Here is a 21,326-nt window from a genome sequence, read left to right on the forward strand (position 1 = left end):
ATAGATAAACCACGTGTATCCTTAAGAGGAGCAATGTCACTATTAGGATCACTAAATTCTTGCACCCCGGCAGTCCGGTGGGCCCAGTACCATGTCCGTACGCTACAACACCAGATCCTCCAGGAGGATAAGCGACATAGTGGTCATTTGCAGAGCAAAATAACCCTGTCACAAGAAGTCTTGACTTCCCTAGAGTGGTGGTTAGACGATCATTTATGTTCAGGAGTTCCATGGGTTATAGTTCCATCCTGTATTGTAACCACCGATGCCAGTCCCCAGGGCTGGGGAGCCCACATGGAGAATGGGTTTCGTCAGGGAAGGTGGAGTAAAGAGGAATGTGATTACTCATCTAATTTAAAAGAACTGACTGCAGTTTTCTATGCTCTATACAACTTCCTTCCGCAGCTCCAACAGAAGCATGTAAGGATCCTGTCGGACAATACCACCACAGTGGCATATATAAACAGACAAGGAGGAACTCGATCAGAGACTCTGATGTCTTCAGCGGCAAGAATTTTAAACTTAGCAGAAAACTATTTTTTGTCCCTCTCGGCCCTTCATATAAGAGGCGAGAGCAATCAAAAGGCAGACTTCCTAAGCCGTCACACTCTACGACAAGGAGAGTGGTGCCTCAATCGGAAGGTCTTCAGGGACATAGTAGCCGCATGGGGACAACCCGAGGTGGACCTTTTCGCCACAAGGGAGAACAGGCAGATAAAAACTTTTGCCTCCCTATCTCCGTCAGATCACCCAAACATACTGGACGCCTTTCTAGTTCCATGGAATTTCAACCTAGCGTATGCGTTCCCTCCATTGATCCTCCTACCTCAAGTAATTCGGAAGATCAGAGACGACAAAGCAAGAGTAATCTTAATAGCACCGTTCTGGCCAAAAAGACCGTGGTTTTCGTGGCTGCAGATTATGTCGATAACAGATCCTTGGGTCCTTCCGACTGCCAATCTACTCTCCCAAGGCCCCTTTTTCCACCCTCAAGTGCTCAGCTTGCACTTGACGGCGTGGAATTTGAGAGGCAGTTATTGAAGACAAGAGGATTCTCGGAGTCCTTAATTGCTACACTACTACAAAGTAGAAAACGGTCCACAACCCAAATTTACACTAGAATATGGAAAAAATTTCTTCAATTCCATACAGTACCTCATACAACAGAAGTTCCGATAATCCCAATCTTGGAATTTCTGCAGAAGGGGAAAGACTTAGGCTTAGCAGTAAATACACTGAGAGTACAAATATCGGCATTAGGAGCACTATATGGCCATAATATAGCAGGCAACAAGTGGATAACTCGTTTTATTACAGCATGTGAACGAATAGCTCCAATCCACATACCCTCCGTCCCTACATGGGATCTAAATCTGGTCTTAGACGCCCTAACGGTAGACCCCTTTGAGCCGATCGACACAATACCCTTCAAATACTTAGCACTTAAAATGGCCCTCTTAGTATCACTGACCTCAGCTAGAAGAGTGGGTGATATTCAGGCCTTGTCAATAGATCCACCTTTTTTCCAAGAATACCAAGACAGATTAGTATTAAAACCAGACCCTGCCTACCTGCCAAAAGTGGCAACAAAATACCATAGATCTCAGGAGATACTCCTCCCAACCTTCTATAAAAATCCCTCTACTCCGGAAGAGCAGAAGTTCCATACTCTGGACGTCAAAAGAACTGTCCTAAAATGTATTGAGAGGTCCAACAGTTGGAGGCAGAGCAGGGCCCTATTTGTTTCATTTCAGGGCTGTAAGAAGGGGTATGGAGTCACGAAGAGCACCATTTCCCGGTGGATCAGAGAGGCCATTCGTTTAGCCTACTCCGCAAAAAACGAAGATCCTCCAGGGAACATCAGGGCGCATTCCACCAGGGCAATGGCAACCTCTTGGGCGGAAAAGGGAGATGTTCCGATTGAAACTATATGTAAGGCGGCAGTTTGGTCATCCCCTTCTACCTTCTATAAGCACTACAGACTTGATCTTTCATCCACCTCTGACTTAAGCTTTGGCAGGACCGTCCTTGGCACAGTGGTCCCACCCAGGTGATGGTCTCTGGAATCTCTCCAGTGGGTGCTGTCGTGGCGAAGAGTAAAAAGCCGGATTACTTACCGGTAATGCTCTTTTAATGAGTCCACGACAGCACCCGCTCACTTCCCCCCCTAAAGATATCAATAGTTAAAGTATATTAACCAAATAATGGATAAGAAAGATGTTAAAATAAGAGAACATTGCCTAATCCTTGGCGGTCCTTCTGGTACTCTGAAACGTAAAACTGAGGAGGAAAGGCGGACCGCCCCTTTTATCTTTCCTGTAGGGTTTCCTGTTCCAAATGGGCGGATCCGATACCTCCAGTGGGTGCTGTCGTGGACTCATTAAAAGAGCATTACCGGTAAGTAATCCGGCTTTTTTTCCACAAACATGATCTTTTAGTCACCATTTTTTTTTATTTTCCCAAGGGTACCAGGAGATATTGGACTCCAAAAGTTGTTATCCAATTTGTCCTGAGTATGCTGACGCCCCATATGTGGGAGAAAACTACTGTATGGGGACACGTCGGGGCTCGGAAGGGAAGTAGTGACGTTTTGGAATGCAGACTTTGATGGAATGGTCTACGGGTGTCATGTCGCCTTTGGAGAGCCCCTGATGTACCTAAACAGTGGAAACCCCCACAAGTGACCCCATTTTTTGGAAACTAGATCCCCTAAGGAACTTATCTAGATGTGTGGTGAGCACTTTGAACCCCCAAAGGCTTCACAGAAGTTTATAATGCCCGGGCATGAAAATAAAAAAATCGTATTTTTTCCACAAAAATGATATTTTTGCCCCCAATTTTTTATTTTCCTAAGAGTAACAGGAGAAATTGGACCCCAAAAGTTGTTTTGCAATTTGTCCTGAGTAGGCTGATACCCCATATGTGGGGGTAAAACACTTTTTGGGCGCATGGCAGAGCTTGGAAGGGAAGGAGCAGCATTTGACTTTTTCAACTCAGAATTGGCTGGAATTGAGATCAGACGCCATGTTGCATTTGGAGAGCCCCTGATGTGCCCAAACAGTGGAAACCCCCAATTATAACTCCAACCCTAACCCCAGCACACCCCTAACCCTAATCTCAGCCCTAACCCTAGCCCTAAATCCAACCGTAACCCCAACCTCAGCCCTAACCCTAACCCTAGCCCTAATGGAAAAATGGAAATAAATACATTTTTTTTATTTTATTATTTTTCCCTAACTAAGGGGGTGATAACGGGGGGTTTGATTTACGATTTATGGCGGTTTTTATGTTTGGCGGCTGTCACACGCTAAAAGACACTTTTTATTGTAAAAATAGTTTTTGCATCACCACATATTGAGAGCTATAATTTTTCCGTATTTTGACCCACTGAGTCATGTGAGGTCTTATTCTTTGCGGGACGAGTTGACGTTTTTATTGGTGTCATTTTCGGGCACGTGACATCTTTTGATCGCTTTTTATTCCGATTTTTGTGACGCAGAATGAACAAAAACCAGCGTTTCATGAATTTCTTTTGGGGGGTGCGTTTACACCGTTCCGTGTGCGGTAAAATTGATAAAGCGGTTTTATTCTTTGGGTCAGTACGGTTACAGCGATACCTCATTTAAGTTGTTTTTTTTTATGTTTTGTCGGTTTTATGCAATGAAAACTATTTTATATAAAAAATAATTATTTTTGCATCGCTTTATTCTGCGAGCTATAACTTTTTTATTTTTTCGCTGATGACGCTGTGTGGCGGCTCGTTTCTTGCGGGACAAGATGACGTTTTCAGCGGTGCCATGGATATTTATATACGTCTTTTTGATCGCGCGTTATTATACTTTTTGTTTGGTGGTATGACAATAAATCATTATTTTTTGCTTCGTTTTTTATTTTTTAAGGGGTTAACTAATGGGACAGTTTTATAGGGCGGGTCGTTACGGACGCGGCGATACCAAATATGTGTACTTTCTTTTATTATTTCCAAAAAATGGATTTATTGGGGGAATATTTATTTTTTTTTTTTTTTTTTTTTTTTTCTTTATTACATAGTCCCAGGTGGGACATCACTGTCCTGTGACAGATCGCTGATCTGTCACGTCACAGATCACTGTCACAGCGATCTCTCACAGGCACTGCTGCAGACTTTCTCATGCCTGCGCTTTGCAGGCAGTGAGGAAGTCGGCTCCCTGAAGGCCCCCGTTGCCATCTTGGATTCGGGGGCCTGCAGGGAAAGAGCCCCCCGCAGCAGCGCTGCACATTGCGCTGCCGTGGGGGGCTCAGGGAAGCACGGAGGGAGCCCCCTCCCTGCCGATGCTTCCCTTTAACCCCCGGTACACCGCGATCATGTTTGATCGTGGTGTGCAAGGGGTTAACGTGTCGGGGGCGGTCCGTGACCGCCCCTGACACATTGTGCCGGGTGTCAGCTGTGATAATCAGCTGACACCCGGCCGCGATCAGCGGCGCTCACCACGTGGGCGCCGCTGATCGTGCTAGACGTACTATCCCGTCCCTGGGCGTAGGGGCCCGGGTCCCATGGACGGGATAGTACGTCTGATGTCAGGAAGGGGTTAAGGATTTAATTTTTTTTTTCCTCAGGTGATGCAGTTGTCACCAGAGTAATGGAATTACTTAACATGATTTGTTTGTTGGCCTTCAGCACTGGAGTTGGGGACCCTGCTCAATACACCAGATCTCTCCATTACTGAGGTCTCTTGTGTCAGTCTAGAACTAAATTGGTTGTTTTTTATTCTTACACCCATCTACAGGACTTGTCTTCTCCACAGCAGTCTCTACAGTCGTGTAATATTAAAAAAATAAAAAACAAATCTGAACTGAGACAAGTAAGTTAATGTGTCTGCACAATGTGAGTGCATATTACCACATGACCATAACCAGAGAAAACAGAAAGCAAAAAACACAAATATCCTGAACTAAAAGTAAAAAATATACTGAAAATAATGCATAAAGGTAATAATAATAATAATAATAATAATAATAAGGGTATTTAGTAAACATAATTTTGATCAAAATAATGTACAAGCCATCCCGCCACGTCACGGCAACCCTTGTGGGACAGTCCCTACTCTAGTATTTAAAACCTTTTCACTTGCCAAGTGACGTGAATGTGAACAAGGATCGAGCGGCTGAACCACTAGTAACAGCTTAGGCCAGACTGGATGGCTTCCCCAGCTCAGAAAGAGGGCGGTCACACCCATATATGCACTGGATGCACAATGAAATGAATAAAAAAAACAAAAAGCAAAAAACACAACCACAACCTGGTTCAGGATATTTGTGTTTTTTGCTTTTTGTTTTCTCTGGTTATGGTCATGTGGTAATATGCACTTACATTGTGCATACACATTAACTTACTTGTCTCAGTTCAGATTTGTTTTTTATTCATTTCATTGTCCACTGCCCGCGTACACACTGTGGGACCCCCCGCTGCCCGCGTACACACTGTGGGACCCCCCGCTGCCCGCGTACACACTGTGGGACCCCCCGCTGCCCGCGTACACACTGTGGGACCCCCCGCTGCCCGCGTACACACTGTGGGACCCCCCGCTGCCCGCGTACACACTGTGGGACCCCCCGCTGCCCGCGTACACACTGTGGGACCCCCCGCTGCCCGCGTACACACTGTGGGACCCCCCGCTGCCCGCGTACACACTGTGGGACCCCCCCGCTGCCCGCGTACACACTGTGGGACCCCCCCGCTGCCCGCGTACACACTGTGGGACCCCCCCGCTGCCCGCGTACACACTGTGGGACCCCCCCGCTGCCCGCGTACACACTGTGGGACCCCCCCGCTGCCCGCGTACACACTGTGGGACCCCCCCGCTGCCCGCGTACACACTGTGGGACCCCCCCGCTGCCCGCGTACACACTGTGGGACCCCCCCGCTGCCCGCTTACACACTGTGGGACCCCCCGCTTACACACTGTGGGACCCCCCCCCCCCCCCCTTGCTGCCCGCGTACACACTGTGGGACCCCCGCTGCCCGCGTACACACTGTGGGACCCCCCGCTGCCCGCGTACAAACTGGGACACCCCCCCTCGCTGCCCGCGTACAAACTGGGACACCCCCCCCCCCCCGCTGCCCGCGTACACACTGTGGGACACCCCGCTGCCCGCGTACACACTGTGGGACCCCCCGCTGCCCGCGTACACACTGTGGGACCCCCCGCTGCCCGCGTACACACTGTGGGACCCCCCGCTGCCCGCGTACACACTGTGGGACCCCCCCCGCTGCCCGCGTACACACTGTGGGACCCCCCCGCTGCCCGTGTACACACTGGGATCCCCCCCCCCCCCCCCGCTGCCCGCATACACACTGTGGGACCCCCGCTGCCCGCGTACACACTGTGGGACACCCCCCCCCGCTGCCCGCGTACACACTGTGGGACACCCCCCCCCCCGCTGCCCGCGTACACACTGTGGGACCCCCCGCTGCCCGCGTACACACTGTGGGACCCCCCGCTGCCCGCGTACACACTGTGGGACCCCCCGCTGCCCGCGTACACACTGTGGGACCCCCCGCTGCCCGCGTACACACTGTGGGACACCCCCCGCTGCCCGCGTACACACTGTGGGACACCCCCCCCCCCCCCCTCGCTGCCCGCATACACAGTGTGGGACCCCGCCGCTGCCCGCTATATTTTTGTGCTGAATACTTGTTTATTCCACATGAAAATAGATTGTGCTGTGTTTTCCCCTCATCAGACTGGTACACAACTCCCATCACTGTGTGCAGCCCCGTGGTCAGTGCTGAATCCGTGTGGAAATTGCAGAATTTCTGCACGGAAAATACGGCCGTGTGCAGGAGGCGTCACCGTGTAAATCTGGTGCACCCTCAAAATAACACACAGTCTTTACAGAGGTTTTGTACTTAGCCCTATTTGAGCTGCTCACCTCCTGCGCCGGTGCGGGGCTGCTGCAGCGACGCCGTTCACCTCTGACCTCACTGCACACGGACGTCCTCCAAATGCGGCAGCGAGGGGCGGCACAGCCGGGGGCATGGGTCACAGCAGCTTCTGCCAATATGGCGCAGATTTCCCAGCAGGCACTAGGGTTTCTGTGCCCAGTTATTAACGGCGGCGCCCACGAACAGCCGCATCACAGGATGACTATTAGGCACAGATCACCCAGCAGGAGCTTGTGCCGAATCGGCAGCAGATATGGACGGAGCCGCTCTGGTGCAGCTGGAGCTGTAGCCCAGGAGCAGAAAATGCATTTTAACGGTACAAAACCTCTTTAATGTCAAAACTGCTGGTAACAGAAGTAATTACACCCCGCAAGTGACTGCCAATATTTTGGTGCCCACCATTATTTTCCCGTACTGCCTTAAAGGCTTATTGACACTCCGGGGGGGTATATTGATCCCTCTGCCCCCTGGCTGCTTTCACGGTCAGAAAGTAAAATGGGATACACAGTAGGTCACCTGTCCTGGAGCGCTGTAGCCGCCAGGGGCTCCGGTCATCCCTGATAGCGGTTTCCAGATTACTGCGGCCAATCAGAGGCTGCCTCCCTACGTCACTAGTGCATGTCACTTCTAATTGGCTGCAGCGCTCGCACCCTTGGTAATCTGGAAGCGGCTATCGGGGATGATCAGAGCTCCTGGCATCTACACTGCTCCAGCACAGGTGACCTGTATGCCATTTTACTTTATAAAAGCAGCCAGGGGGGCAGAGGGTTCAAAATGCCCTCCAGGAGTGTCAACAGGCCTTTAACCCCTTTCTGACATATGACGTACTATCCCGTCCATGTGCCCTGGGCCTTAATGCCCATGGACAGGATAGTACGTCATACGCGATCAACCACACTCACGGGGAGCGCCGCTGATTGCGGCCGGGTGTCGGCTATGTGCCAGGAGTGGTCACGGACCGCTCCCGGCACATTAACCCCCAGCACACTGCGATCAGACATAATCGCAGTGTTCCAGTGGCATAGGGAAGCATCTCGCAGTGAGAGGGGCTCCCTGCGTGCTTCCCTGAGACCCTCAGAACAACGCGATGTAATCACAGTGTTCCGAGAACCTCCTTCCTGCAGGATCCAAGACGACCTTCCGGGTCCAGCAGGGAGGTGGCTTCTCAGTGCCTGGTGAGAGCAGGCACCGGCAAGCCTCCTGCAGTGCAAAGTGTCAGATCAGCGATCTGATCAAATACAGTGATGTCCCGCCCTGGGGCAAAGTAAAAAAGTGGAAAAAAAGTAAATATTTTAGAAAAATTCTCCAATAAATACATTTCTTCATGGGAAAAAAAAAAAACAACAAAAGTGCACATATTTAGTATCGCCCGTCCGTACAACCCGCCCTATAAAACTGTCCCACTAGTGAACCCCGCAAAAAAAAAAGGCTTTATCATACCGCCGAGCAAGGTGGAATAACACACAATCAAAAAGATGCATATAAATATCCATGGTACCGCTGAAAACGTCATCTTGTCCTGCAAAAAACGAGCCGCCACACAGCGTCATCAGCGAAAAAATAGTTCTAGCTCGCAGAATAAAGCGATGCAAACTTTTTTTTTTTATATAAAATTGTTTTTATTGTATAAAAGCGCCAAAACATAAAAAAAATATAAATGAGGTATCGCTGTAATCGTACTGACCCAAAGAATAAAACCGCTTTATCAATTTTATCACATGACGAACGGTGTAAACGCACCTCCCCAAAAAGAAATTCATGAAATGCTGCTTTATGTTCACTCTGCCTCACAAAAAGCGATCAAAAAATGTCACGTGCCCGGTAATGGTACCAATAAAAACGTCAACTCGGCCCGCAAAAAATAAGACCTCACATGACTCGGTGGGTCAAAATATGGAAAAATTATAACTCAAAATGTGGTGATGCAAAAATTATTTTTACAATAAAAAGCGTCTTTTAGCGTGCGACAGCTGCCAAACATAAAAACCGCCATAAATAGTAAATCAAACCCCCCGTTATCACCCCCTTAGGGAAAAATAATAAAAGTAAAAAAAATGTATGTATTTCCATTTTCCCGTTAAGGCTAGGGTTAGTGGTTTGTTATGGTAAGGGTGGGGATTAGGGCTAGGGGTGTGTTATGGTTAGGTTTGTGGTTAGGGCTAGGGTTTGGGCTGAGATTAGGGGTGTGTTGGGGTTCGGGTTGTAGTTAGAATTGGGGGTTTCCACTGTTTAGGTACATCAGGGGCTCTCCAAACACAACATGGCGTTTGATCTCAATTCCAGCCAATTCTGCGTTGAAAAAGTCAATCTGCTCCTTCTCTTCCAAGCTCTGCCATGCATGAAAACGGTGGTTTACCCCCACATATAGGGTATCGGCGTTCTCAGGACAAACTGCACAATAACTCTTGGGGTCCAATTTCTTCTGATACCTGTTATGAATGGGTCGCTGAGGAGGAAAAAAAACAACACAAGCTAAGTCTCAGAAAACCAGAGAGGTTGGTGACTATGCAGACTGCAGATCCCTGATCCTAACCACGCAACTAGCAGCAGTCGTGGAGCATTCCTACTTTGATCCTAGACGCCTCGTCACAACCGGAGAGCTAAATAAGCCTAAAGCAGGAAAAGAGAAAAACTAATTGCCCCAGAGCAGACCCCTAAAGGAAAGACAGCCCCCCACATGTATTGATGGTGAAACAAGATGAAAACACAAACAAAGGCAGGAAAATAGGCTGAGCAAACGATGGGGCCCGGCTAACTAGAAAGGACAGGAAAGGAAAGACACTGTCTGCAATCTGCCAAAAACCCTACCAAAAATAATGTCCAACACATCTGATAGCAAAATTAACCCTGAAGTCACTAGACTTCTCCCACTATATCAGCACTCTGAAATATTCTGAGGCAGAGCAAAAAGAGGCCAATCTAATAAGGGACAAAGAAAGGCAATTGGCAAATACAGATAAATAAGAGTGGAAATTCAGCACAGCCCAGCCGGCCTGGCTGACCACACAAGAAACTGAAATGACCAACAAGAGCAAGTGTGAACATTAGCAAAAACAAACTTAACTTGAGAGGACTGGAACAGAGCGGAGTCCAAGACCTGAGAAGCAGACTGAATCACCAGCAACAGGATAGGGCGTCGGCTGTCTTATATCCAGTCTGATACTCCAGAGATCCAATCGTTATCCTCCTCATCAGGTGGCAGATCACTACCAATTAAACCAACCTCACTACCTCCTGTCACCACCAGAGGGAGAACGGAAGGAGAACTCTCAACTGGTGGAGCAGAAAATGAGCTCATAACAGGTACCCTTTGGGAATTTAAAAAAATTGGGGGAGATCATATCATTTTTGTGAAAAAAAAAAACACGATTTTTTTTATTTTTATGGCTCTAAGTTAGAAACTTCTGTGAAACACTTGGGGGTTCAAAGTTCTCACCACATATCTAGATAAGTTCCTTGGGGGTCTAGTTTCCAAAATGGGGTCACTTGTGGGGGGTTTCCACTGTTTAGGCACATCAGGGGCTCTCCAAATGCAACATGGCGTCCGATCTCAATTCCAGCCACTATTGCGTTGAAAAAGTCAAATGGTGCTCCTTCCCATCCGAGCTCTGCCATGCGCTGAAACAGTGGTTCCCCCCCACATATCAGGTATCAGCGTACTCAGGACAAATTAGACAACAACTTTTGGGGTCCAATTTCTCCTTCTACCCTTGGGAGAAAAAAAAAATGGACCTGAACTATTTTTTTTTGTGGAAAAAAAAAAAAAAAAATTCTGTGAAGCACCTGAAGGGTTAATAAACTTATTGAATCTGGTGTTGAGCACCTTGAGGGGTGCAGTTTTCAGAATGGTGTCACTTTTGGGTATTTTCAGCCATATAGACCCCTCAAAATGACTTCAAATGTGATGTGGTCCCCCCAAAAAATGATGTTGTAAAAATGAGAAATCGCTGGTCAACTTTTAACCCTTTATAACTTCCTAACAAAAAAATTTTGGTTCCAAAATTGTGCTGATGTCAAGTAGACATGTGGGAAATGTTACTTAAGTTTATTGTGTGCCGTATCTCTGTGATTTTAACGCAATGAAAATTCAAAGTTGGAAAATTGCGAAAAAAATTTTGCCAAATTTCCGTTTTGTTTTTTTTTCGCAAATAAACACAAGTCATATCAAAGAAATGTTACCAATAACATGTGGTAGAATACGTCACGAGAAAACAATGTCAGAATCACCGGGATCCATGGAAGCTGCAGAGTTATGACCTCATAAAGGGACAGTGGTCAGAATTGTAAAAATTGGCCCGGGAGTTAGCGTGCAAACCACCCTTGGTAGTGAAGGGGTTAAGGTAGTACGGTAAAATAATGGTGGGCATGCAGAATTCTGATATTTTGGGCATTGTCACGCGGTGTGATCACTTTTGTTGCCAGCGATTTGGATATTGATGGCTATATGGCATTCTTTTGAGGGCTCTTCAAGTGTACTGTTATTCTTGCTTTAGACATACGATCTTCGCTCCTATGATCGCTGATGGGAGCGAAGATCGATGATTGGCAGGCTGCGTTCACACAGAATGGCGGCCAACTCAAGAGCTGCAATCTATGGGCGTGTCGAGGGTGTGGCCACCCCTCCTCTCCCATTGGCGGGAGCTGGCTAGCAGGTGTTTTTACACCGCTAGGCCATGCCCGCTCAACGCCGCTGGCTTCTTCCTCCACCGCGTGAAGCTCCCAGTACCGGTAGACGCCAGGTGCATCGTGGGCTCTGCTCTGGAGCTATTCCAGCTGCAGGCAGAGCGGACCCAGAGCAGGTACAAGGCTCAGGCGGCGGCCTCCTCCGCTATGGGAGCAGCAGCAGCAGCCAGTCGGTGGCTGCTGCTCCCGGAGGATGACGCCCCCACACTCGCTGCTCACGAGTATCTGCAGGGCCGATACATGTTGGATAATCAGTGCAACTAGTGACAGTGTTTCCCCCTTACACAAGCTGAACACTGACTACATTGTATCAAAGTGTGTTATCTTTTGTGTTGTCCCTTGAAAAGATTTAATAACACTTATAAAGATGTGAGGGGTGTACTCAGTTTATAGTTGGTATAGATTAGGAGGGAGATGAACACGGCAGCAAGTAGCGGTCAGGCCGCCGTCACTTGGTGGTGAGACCCGTTGCAGAACTTGACCTTTTCTCTCCCTTCTGCAATGCCCCCGTGCAGGATATTCTACCAAGCGGCTATGACTACCACGTAGCGTCCTTCAAGGAAGGTGAGAATGAAGGCTGGTTCCAAGCCAAGGTCAGAACAAAGATTTGTGCCAAAGAAGAAGCTGAAGAATGGCTGCAGAGATTTCAGCAGTCCTCACATACGGATTTACGGGTTTCACAGACTTTCAAGGACAACACAGTTAAAGTTGTCTTTAAGGTTAGTTCCATTCATTATTCTGCACAAGTCATAATTCTTGAAATAATGTAAATGTCTTTGTCCTTTTACAGAAGACATTCCGCTGCCACAACAACACAAGAGCAAACTTCAAAAGTTCCGCAACAAAACTATGTCATAAAAAGCACACAAATTGTGGAGCCACGTTGTCCATCTCCGTGAGGAATACGGCTATGAAACGGCAAGTAGAATCGTGTTTCTCCTGAAAACCTAAACCTATTCTCTGTACTTTTCAGTAACATTTGTCTTGCCTTCCAGGAGTAAGGATAAGCTGCTCTCCACCCATCCATGTGTCATCTGCATCAATCATGAACATAACCATGCGATCTGTGCAGCTGATGCGCTACGCTTCAGGCGACCAAGTCCAGAAGTTGAAGAGGTGTTCCGAATCCTTTTTGCTAAGGGACATTCACCATCTACAGCTCTACAAAGTTATAAATTTGATTTGCAAGAGCAGGGTGGAGACCAAGCTTTTCCGATACTTTCAGATAGGTCCAAATGCCCTGATATACATTGGTGTTACCAACGATATTACAGTACTTGTCAAAGAAAGTATGGACCACCAGCTAGGCTGGAAATGATCTCCAGCCTGAAGAAGTTGATTGACACCTGTAATAACTCGTGTGGCTCTGCCTGTGCCAAGATGGAATTGGAGGAAGACAAGGACCTGGTGATAGCCATATGTTCACCGTTAATGAAGCGCGTACATAAGTACTTGCCGGCATCAGGTGAAATTGCATTTATGGATTCATCAGGATCAATGGACGGACATAACTGCCAAATATTTCTCCTCCTTGCTCCTAGTGTCGCAGGGGCATTGCCACTGGCTGTCCTGGTCGTGTTTTCTGAAGCACAAGTTATTATCACCCATGCGCTAAAGCTGCTGCAGTCTATTTTACCTGAGGATGCATTTTATGGTCGCGGTATTGAGCACGGTCCGCGGATAATTATCACAGATGATAGCCGCAGTGAAAGAAGTAGCCTGAAGGACAGATTTTCAGACTCACGGTTACTGCTATGCAAATTCCATGTACTCCAGGCCTTTTGGAGATACATATGGAATCCTAACAATCATGTACAGAGCGTAGACAGGCAAGAAGTATACACCTCGTTCAAGAAACTGGTCAATGAACAAAGTCAACTACAGTTCGAAAGTCTCTTCACAGAAGTTATGTCAAGTCCTATATTGCAAAAATATCCGAATGTACACAACTATTTAGAGAAAATGCGAGCGAGAGCAGAGGAGTGGGCAGCGTGCCACAGAGCGACACTAACAAGGGGTCGCGACACTGACACCTCCAGTGAAGCCAACATAAGGGTGCTGAGAGAGAAAGTCCTGATGCGGGTCAAAGCCTTCAATATTGTCCAGTTATTTGATTTTTTGACCACACGGTTCATGACATATTTTGAACAGAGGATCATCGCTGTCCTCAGTAACAGAACTGTAAATGTCACTCGCTCACGTTACTTCACTCCAGAACTAGAAAGTGACAATTTAATTGTAACCCACATTTCCGAGGACACGTATAGTGTGAAAGATTCCACATCTGGCCATGATTATGCTGTAAACATGTTGACGGGCACATGTTTCTGTCCGATAGGATCCAATGGGGCTCCCTGCAAACATCAATATGCTGCAGCAACAAAATTCCATGTTTCTACTTCCCAGCGTCTCCCAGTTACAGATGAATGTGCTAAGCTTGCGCTGCAGAAGATCCTCGCGGACTCCATCCATGGTCCAGAAGGCTGGGATGATAAACTGCAAGGAACTACTTCACAAGAAGACGAAGACACTGTCATGGGAGATGAACTAGACCTGAAAGAAGAAGCTTCTTGTGCAGAGGAAACTGTGGCAAGGACTGGGACCGATCAGAATAATGAACGCAACAGGAACCTGAAGGACATGTGCCGGGTTTTGGAAGAAAAATTAGCTGAAAGAGAAGATATTTTTGGGCCGGCCGTGGATGCATTATATAAGAATTTTTTGTCAGTGGAGAAGCGAGATGCCGATCTGCTTTCTGCCCTCCACAATTTTGGAAAATAAAATGGTCCTCCTGCTCTCCAGACTTCAAGGAGAAGTCCTGTGCAACCCACAGCGGTGGCGAGGAGGACTACATACCTTGGTGGTCGTCATGTGCAGCAAACCGGTCGTCTTGTAAAAAGGACATGGGTACTGCGTCTCCAAAAAACTCTGTACCGGATTGGGTGATGCCTGTTGGTAAATTTCAGCATGAAGCCCCACAGAGTCTCACGGTGGAGAATGTCAAAATGATTGGGGAAAAGCATCAGAAGAGTCTGACCCAACGCAGTGCGGGGAAAGATGGTGACTTCTGTCCTCGGAGGGTGAGGGGCCTGTGACCACAGAGTCTCCACTCAGACACTGAACTTAGGAGAGCTCATCGGCTGCAGTCTGAATCCTGCTGCAGAGGGAGATTGCAGATGGAGGAAGGTATATAGCACGGTCCTAGCCAGGGTTCAGGGCATTACGCCGGAGCGTGCCAAATCTGAAAGGAGCAAAACCATGACCGTTAGGGCCCCAACACACATAACGACGCACCAGCGATCCTGACAACGATATCAACTTGACAGGATCGCTAGTGAGTCGTTACATGATCGCTGGTGAGCTGCCAAACAGGCAGCTTCACCAGCGACAGGAGGGTAACAAGCGCACGCGTACCTAATGTATATAAGGCGTGTCCCAGTTATAATGGTTGGCACATATAATATGAAAATGTTTTAAAAATGAGATTTTAAATACAGTTTTTATTTCCGACACGTTCACAAAATTGGCGTGGTGTTGCCTGAGGGAGAGAAAGTGATTTCTGTGTGGCCCGTCTGCATGGAAATTCAGCAGCGGATGGGATTGCAGGAAATCTCGTCCCCATGCTGCGGAACAATTTCGTACAGAATCCATGCGGCATTTGACATGCGGCACATTTTATTCCATACCATGTCAATTTCCAGTGCGGAATTCACCTCTTCAAATGAGCGGAACGAATTCTGCCTCAAATTCTGATGCTGACTTTCTGCAGCGAAAAGTCCCGAATGTGGGCACAAAGCCGCTGTGCGCTGCAAGGAACTCCTCTTAGGGCAAAGTCTCACAGCCTTTGACGGTCTCGGCATGAGCCCATTTCTGCTGAGCTCTGGCAGCCTCGGGGACACTAGAGCATGCTGCGCAGTCTATCACAGCACGGGGAGAGATGCCCGTGTGCATGCCTACATAAGAAGCAACAGGCCGCTGCCAGGTGCAGCATGAATCTCGCCCGTGGGAATACCTGCGCAAGAAGTGTGCGCATGCTGCAGAATTTCAGATGTAGGTTTCACACGAAACTCTGCCATAGAGCGCTATGTAAGGTAGTGGGGTTGCGAGAACCCCATTCACTCACACGGACAAGCTGCAGAGCGGAGCTGTGAGGTTTTGAAAACAGTGTGCACAAGTTGTCACGGTTTTTCACTGCTATGTAGGGATGGAATTTCACAGTCCACTCCACACTCAAAGGCACAGGCGGATTTTAGTGCGAGATTTGGACACGGAATTTGCAGCATGAAAAACCGGCAGTGTGTGAACGTGCCATAATTGGGGAGGGCGGTGCGTGTGCGCAAACCCTGAGTGGTGATCTGTCCAGGAGTGTGGCAAACTCCTGTCCAAGAAAGTTTACATCCAAAACATGGAGGTCAATAATAATCGGTCATAGTGTTCCCCAGGGTTTCCTTTATTTACAGAGTATGAGAACGCTGTGCAGAGGCCGCCTGTTATGGCTGTCACCTATAAGAATCGCCGAACAAGCGCACCAGAGACTATAGTGAACATTCCGGGGTTCCCTGACTGGTTGCAATAATGACAGTAAGGCTGGGATCACACATGCAGGGAATACGGGCGAGGGTCGCATGTTAATACCCGGAGCGGAGCGTGCGGCTCCATGTATTGCTCCCGAGTGCGGGGTATTAACACGCGAGACTCGGCCGTATTACTCGCACGTGTGATCCCGGCCTAAGGGCAAAAATAAGGCTGAGCTGATCTGGTCCCCTTCACCCGAACTTCAGGAACGGGAGCCGGGGTCGATCAGCTACAGCAAACACCTAAAGGAACGGCGATAACCTAATGGACTAACCGGGCCGGAGGACTAGTTACCAATGTGATACAGCTGACCTTGATGCTTGTCGCGTTGTTACGACCTTAATTACTTGTGTTAATGCGGTTTGTAATTAAGGTCGTAACAATGCAACAAGCGAATCAAGACGCCGTGTACCTGCAGACGAGACAGGCGAAACGGAGACCCTTTAGTTCCACGTGAATGTACAGACTCGAGGATAGAAAGTCCGCCACGTGTGCCAGGACTCAGGGTAAGGGTGACTGGAGTAGACCCAAGACGGGACAGACGCTACACGCTTGGAATTAAAAAAACATGAAGATTTAACAAAGAAACCCTTTAATTCACATTAAGACCCGGACTTTCCACGCTCCGGCTGCTTTCACATGAACGAATTTTGTGCTCCTGGAATTTCACAGAACCACAAAAAACATCCGTGTGTGCAGGTCCGTGAAAAATACAGCTGAGCAGTGATCGCACTGTATTCCCGCTAGTCAGCACAGAGTACAGGGCACAGTGGCGGGGGACAGCGGGGTGGAGAGGACTGGAACGCTCCTTACAAGCCCTGGTGCCGCCGCTGCCTCTCTACTCCTCTTCCCTCCTGTTGCTGCTGCAACGTCTGATCTTCTGCAGTCTTCCATCTGGCCCCGGCTGATCAGGGGCTGCACTGTGCATCCTCCGATCGCCATGACAATGGCGGCATGACCAGCGCCATAACATATGCGTTGATCACGCCTCCATTGTCATAATGATCAGAGGACGTGCGGCATAGCCGCTGATCAGACTAGACAGAAGATCAGGAGACGTTCCAGCAGCAACAGGAGGGAAGAGGAGCAGAGCGGCAGCAGGACTTGTATGGAGCGTTCCAGTCCTCTCCGTCTTACCCCCCCTGCACAGGGCAATTCCGTACAGATTAGTGCAGAATAAATGGCAGTCTTGCCACTGCCCGAGGGTTCATACACAGGGATACACACGCAGCTGTAGTCTGTGTGCATCCGTGGTTTTTTTTTTTTTTTTTTTTTTTTTTTTTTTTTTACAGGCCCCATCGGCTTGCATTGAAACACGGACCACATGGACACAAAAAGAACAGACAGGCGCGTTCCGGCTGCAAACACGGGCCGTACAGACGTGATTATTTTGCGGACGAAAAAGTGGTCAGCACTGTGTTTTCTGCGGACCTAATAGAAATCAATGGGGTCTGACACCAATATATTCATGTGAAATCAGCCTAAGGCTGGGGACCCCGAATAAACACCCTGCAACAATGTGACCTCAGGATCCAGAGGCACATAAACAGGCTGCAGCGATGATGGAAGACCCAGCAGATGGATCTGCTTCAGTCCGCGCTGGTGGATACATGATGGAAGCAAAGGAGGAGTTGGCTGACGGGAGGCAAATGGCCAGAAGGCAATGCCAAGATGTTCTGAGGCAGCTGGTATGGAAGGTGCGTCATGAGACGTCGTGAAGCACACTGGACCATAGGCAGGAGGCTGGATCCGGATGGCAAAACAGATCAGACTGGAATGGGTTCACAGTAGGGGCCCGCAGATCGGCTGGTCAGGAAAGTACAGGCACAGGCAGTGAGGGACGTGAAGACCCCACAGAGCTTCCGACCAGTGACAGCTGAGTTTCGGAAGAGGTCTTAAATACAGCGGGGCAATCAGAACCAGGCAATCCAACTGGGCATTGAGGAGAGTCAGCAGCAGGTGGGCCAAGTCGATCACCAGATTACAGAGCAAGCTGTCTGCTCTCCCGTTAGCCTCTACATTGCCAGCAGGTACCTCGGGGCGCTGTAAGTGCACCACTGGGGCTGGGAGGACAAGGGGACCTCTTAGCACATTGACCCCGCTATAGGCAGGGACACAGATCGGCGCCAGCCATCCTGCGCACTGACTCAAAGCGAGGAATGACCCCGCTGAATCCTGATGCTGTCATTTCCCAGACACATGGGGAATCCCGCCTTGGTAATACATGGAGAAATGGAAGCTGGAAGGAGGAAAGAATAGCCCAGGGAGTACAGCACCTGTGGAACTACAACTAGGAGCAGAGCATGTGACCCAACATGCCGGGAGCTGTAGATCTACTGCTTCCAAATCTTCTGGAGCCCCCATGTGTTGCCTGTACAGCCCACAACACCCTGCAACTACCCCACGTGCCAGACGCGTCATATCGACTCCCTCGTTAGGCCTCTTTCACACTTCCGTTTTTGACAATCAGTCAAGATCCGCCGATTTGGAAAAAAAACGGATCCGCCATTTTTCTTTGCGGATCCGTTTTTTTCCCCATTGACTTTCCTTATTGGCGGATCTTGACGGATTACCGTCCGTTGCATCCGTTTTAGTGCGGATCCACCAAAATGTTGCCGTCCGTCAACATCCTCTAAGATTTCCAAACTCGGCTTGCAACGTTTTTTTGGCAGGCGGATCCTCCAGACACTGATTTAACCTGAAATTCTGTCTGGGTGCTGGACAAAAAAAAAAAAAAAATCAATCCCTCTCCCTCCTGCGCTTCCTTTAACATTCTTCATTTGGCGGATCCGTCAAACACGGACGGGTGGCATCTGTTGTCATCAGTACTAAAACGGATCCGCTATCCGTCATTTTGGCGGATTTTAACTGACACAAAAAACTGAAGTGTGAAAGAGGCCGATCAGCCAGCCGCAGCGCCTCTGAAGGCATAGTCACCACCTAGCATGGGCACAGATGAGAAGAAAAAGGTGCCCGGAGGCAGTCGCCCGCCACCCCCGAATATAGCACAGTGCACCCCAGTATATAGCTCAGGCCGGGGATGCTCACCTATACAGTATACAGCTCTGGTCACAGTATATAGCTCAGGCCGGGGATGCTCACCTATACAGTATACAGCTCTGGTCACAGTATATAGCTCAGGTCGGGGATGCTCACCTATACAGTATACAGCTCTGGTCACAGTATATAGCTCAGGTCGGGGATGCTCACCTATACAGTATACAGCTCTGGTCACAGTATATAGCTCAGGTCGGGGATGCTCACCTATACAGTATACAGCTCTGGTCACAGTATATAGCTCAGGTCGGGGATGCCCACCTATACAGTATACAGCTCTGGTCACAGTATATAGCTCAGGTCGGGGATGCTCACCTATACAGTATACAGCTCTGGTCACAGTATATAGCTCAGGTCGGGGATGCTCACCTATACAGTATACAGCTCTGGTCACAGTATATAGCTCAGGTCGGGGATGCTCACCTATACAGTATACAGCTCTGGTCACAGTATATAGCTCAGGTCGGGGATGCCCACCTATACAGTATACAGCTCTGGTCACAGTATATAGCTCAGGTCGGGGATGCTCACCTATACAGTATACAGCTCTGGTCACAGTATATAGCTCAGGTCGGGGATGCTCACCTATACAGTATACAGCTCTGGTCACAGTATATAGCTCAGGTCGGGGATGCTCACCTATACAGTATACAGCTCTGGTCACAGTATATAGCTCAGGTCGGGGATGCCCACCTATACAGTATACAGCTCTGGTCACAGTATATAGCTCAGGTCGGGGATGCTCACCTATACAGTATACAGCTCTGGTCACAGTATATAGCTCAGGTCGGGGATGCTCACCTATACAGTATACAGCTCTGGTCACAGTATATAGCTCAGGCCGGGGATGCTCACCTATAGAGTATACAGCTCTGGTCACAGTATATAGCTCAGGTCGGGGATGCTCACCTATACAGTATACAGCTCTGCTCACAGTATATAGCTCAGGTCGGGGATGCTCACCTATACAGTATACAACTCTGGTCACAGTATATAGCTCAGGTCGGGGATGCTCACGTATACAGTATACAGCTCTGGTCACAGTATATAGCTCAGGTCGGGGATGCTCACCTATACAGTATACAGCTCTGGTCACAGTATATAGCTCAGGCCGGGGATGCTCACCTATACAGTATACAGCTCTGGTCACAGTATATAGCTCAGGTCAGGGATGCTCACCTATACAGTATACAGCTCTGGTCACAGTATATAGCTCAGGCCGGGGATGCTCACCTATACAGTATACAGCTCTGGTCACAGTATACAGCTCAGGTCAGGGATGCTCACCTATACAGTATACAGCTCTGCTCACAGTATATAGCTCAGGTCGGGGATGCTCACCTATACAGTATACAGCTCTGGTCACAGTATATAGCTCAGGTTGGGGATGCTCACCTATACAGTATACAGCTCTGGTCACAGTATATAGCTCAGGTTGGGGATGCTCACCTATACAGTATACAGCTCTGGTCACAGTATATAGCTCAGGCCGGGGATGCTCACCTATACAGTATACAGCTGTGCTCACAGTATATAGCTCAGGTTGGGGATGCTCACCTATACAGTATACAGCTCTGCTCACAGTATATAGCTCAGGCCGGGGATGCTCACCTATACAGTATACAGCTCTGGTCACAGTATATAGCTCAGGCCGGGGATGCTCACCTATACAGTATACAGCTCTGGTCACAGTATATAGCTCAGGTCGGGGATGCTCACCTATACAGTATACAGCTCTGGTCACAGTATATAGCTCAGGTTGGGGATGCTCACCTATACAGTATATAGCTCTGGTCACAGTATATAGCTCAGGCCGGGGATGCTCACCTATACAGTATACAGCTCTGGTCACAGTATATAGCTCAGGTCGGGGATGCTCACCTATACAGTATACAGCTCTGCTCACAGTATATAGCTCAGGCCGGGGATGCTCACCTATACAGTATACAGCTCTGGTCACAGTATATAGCTCAGGTCGGGGATGCTCACCTATACAGTATACAGCTCTGCTCACAGTATATAGCTCAGGCCGGGGATGCTCACCTATACAGTATACAGCTCTGGTCACAGTATATAGCTCAGGTTG

The 21,326-nt window shown here is 48.6% G+C and overlaps 1 protein-coding gene across 6 annotated transcripts in view; it reads left to right on the forward strand.

The window, feature by feature from the left end:
- Positions 1 to 15,276, forward strand: part of LOC141072630 (uncharacterized) — a 40,214-nt gene extending 24,938 nt beyond the window's left edge. For all 6 annotated transcript variants that reach the window (XM_073559920.1, XM_073559923.1, XM_073559922.1 and 3 more), the window contains 3 exons: positions 12,124 to 12,327; positions 12,399 to 12,526; positions 12,604 to 15,276. In XM_073559920.1, the coding sequence (XP_073416021.1) occupies positions 12,124 to 12,327; positions 12,399 to 12,526; positions 12,604 to 14,389 (2,118 nt within the window). In that variant the 3' untranslated portion in view covers positions 14,390 to 15,276. The remainder of the gene's footprint in view (positions 1 to 12,123; positions 12,328 to 12,398; positions 12,527 to 12,603) is intronic.
- Positions 15,277 to 21,326: the final 6,050 nt, after the last annotated feature.

The sequence above is a fragment of the Dendrobates tinctorius genome, unplaced genomic scaffold, assembly GCF_039654945.1.
Source record: "Dendrobates tinctorius isolate UK_male_01 unplaced genomic scaffold, ASM3965494v1 ptg000282l, whole genome shotgun sequence".
NCBI classification, from domain to species: Eukaryota; Metazoa; Chordata; class Amphibia; order Anura; family Dendrobatidae; genus Dendrobates; species Dendrobates tinctorius.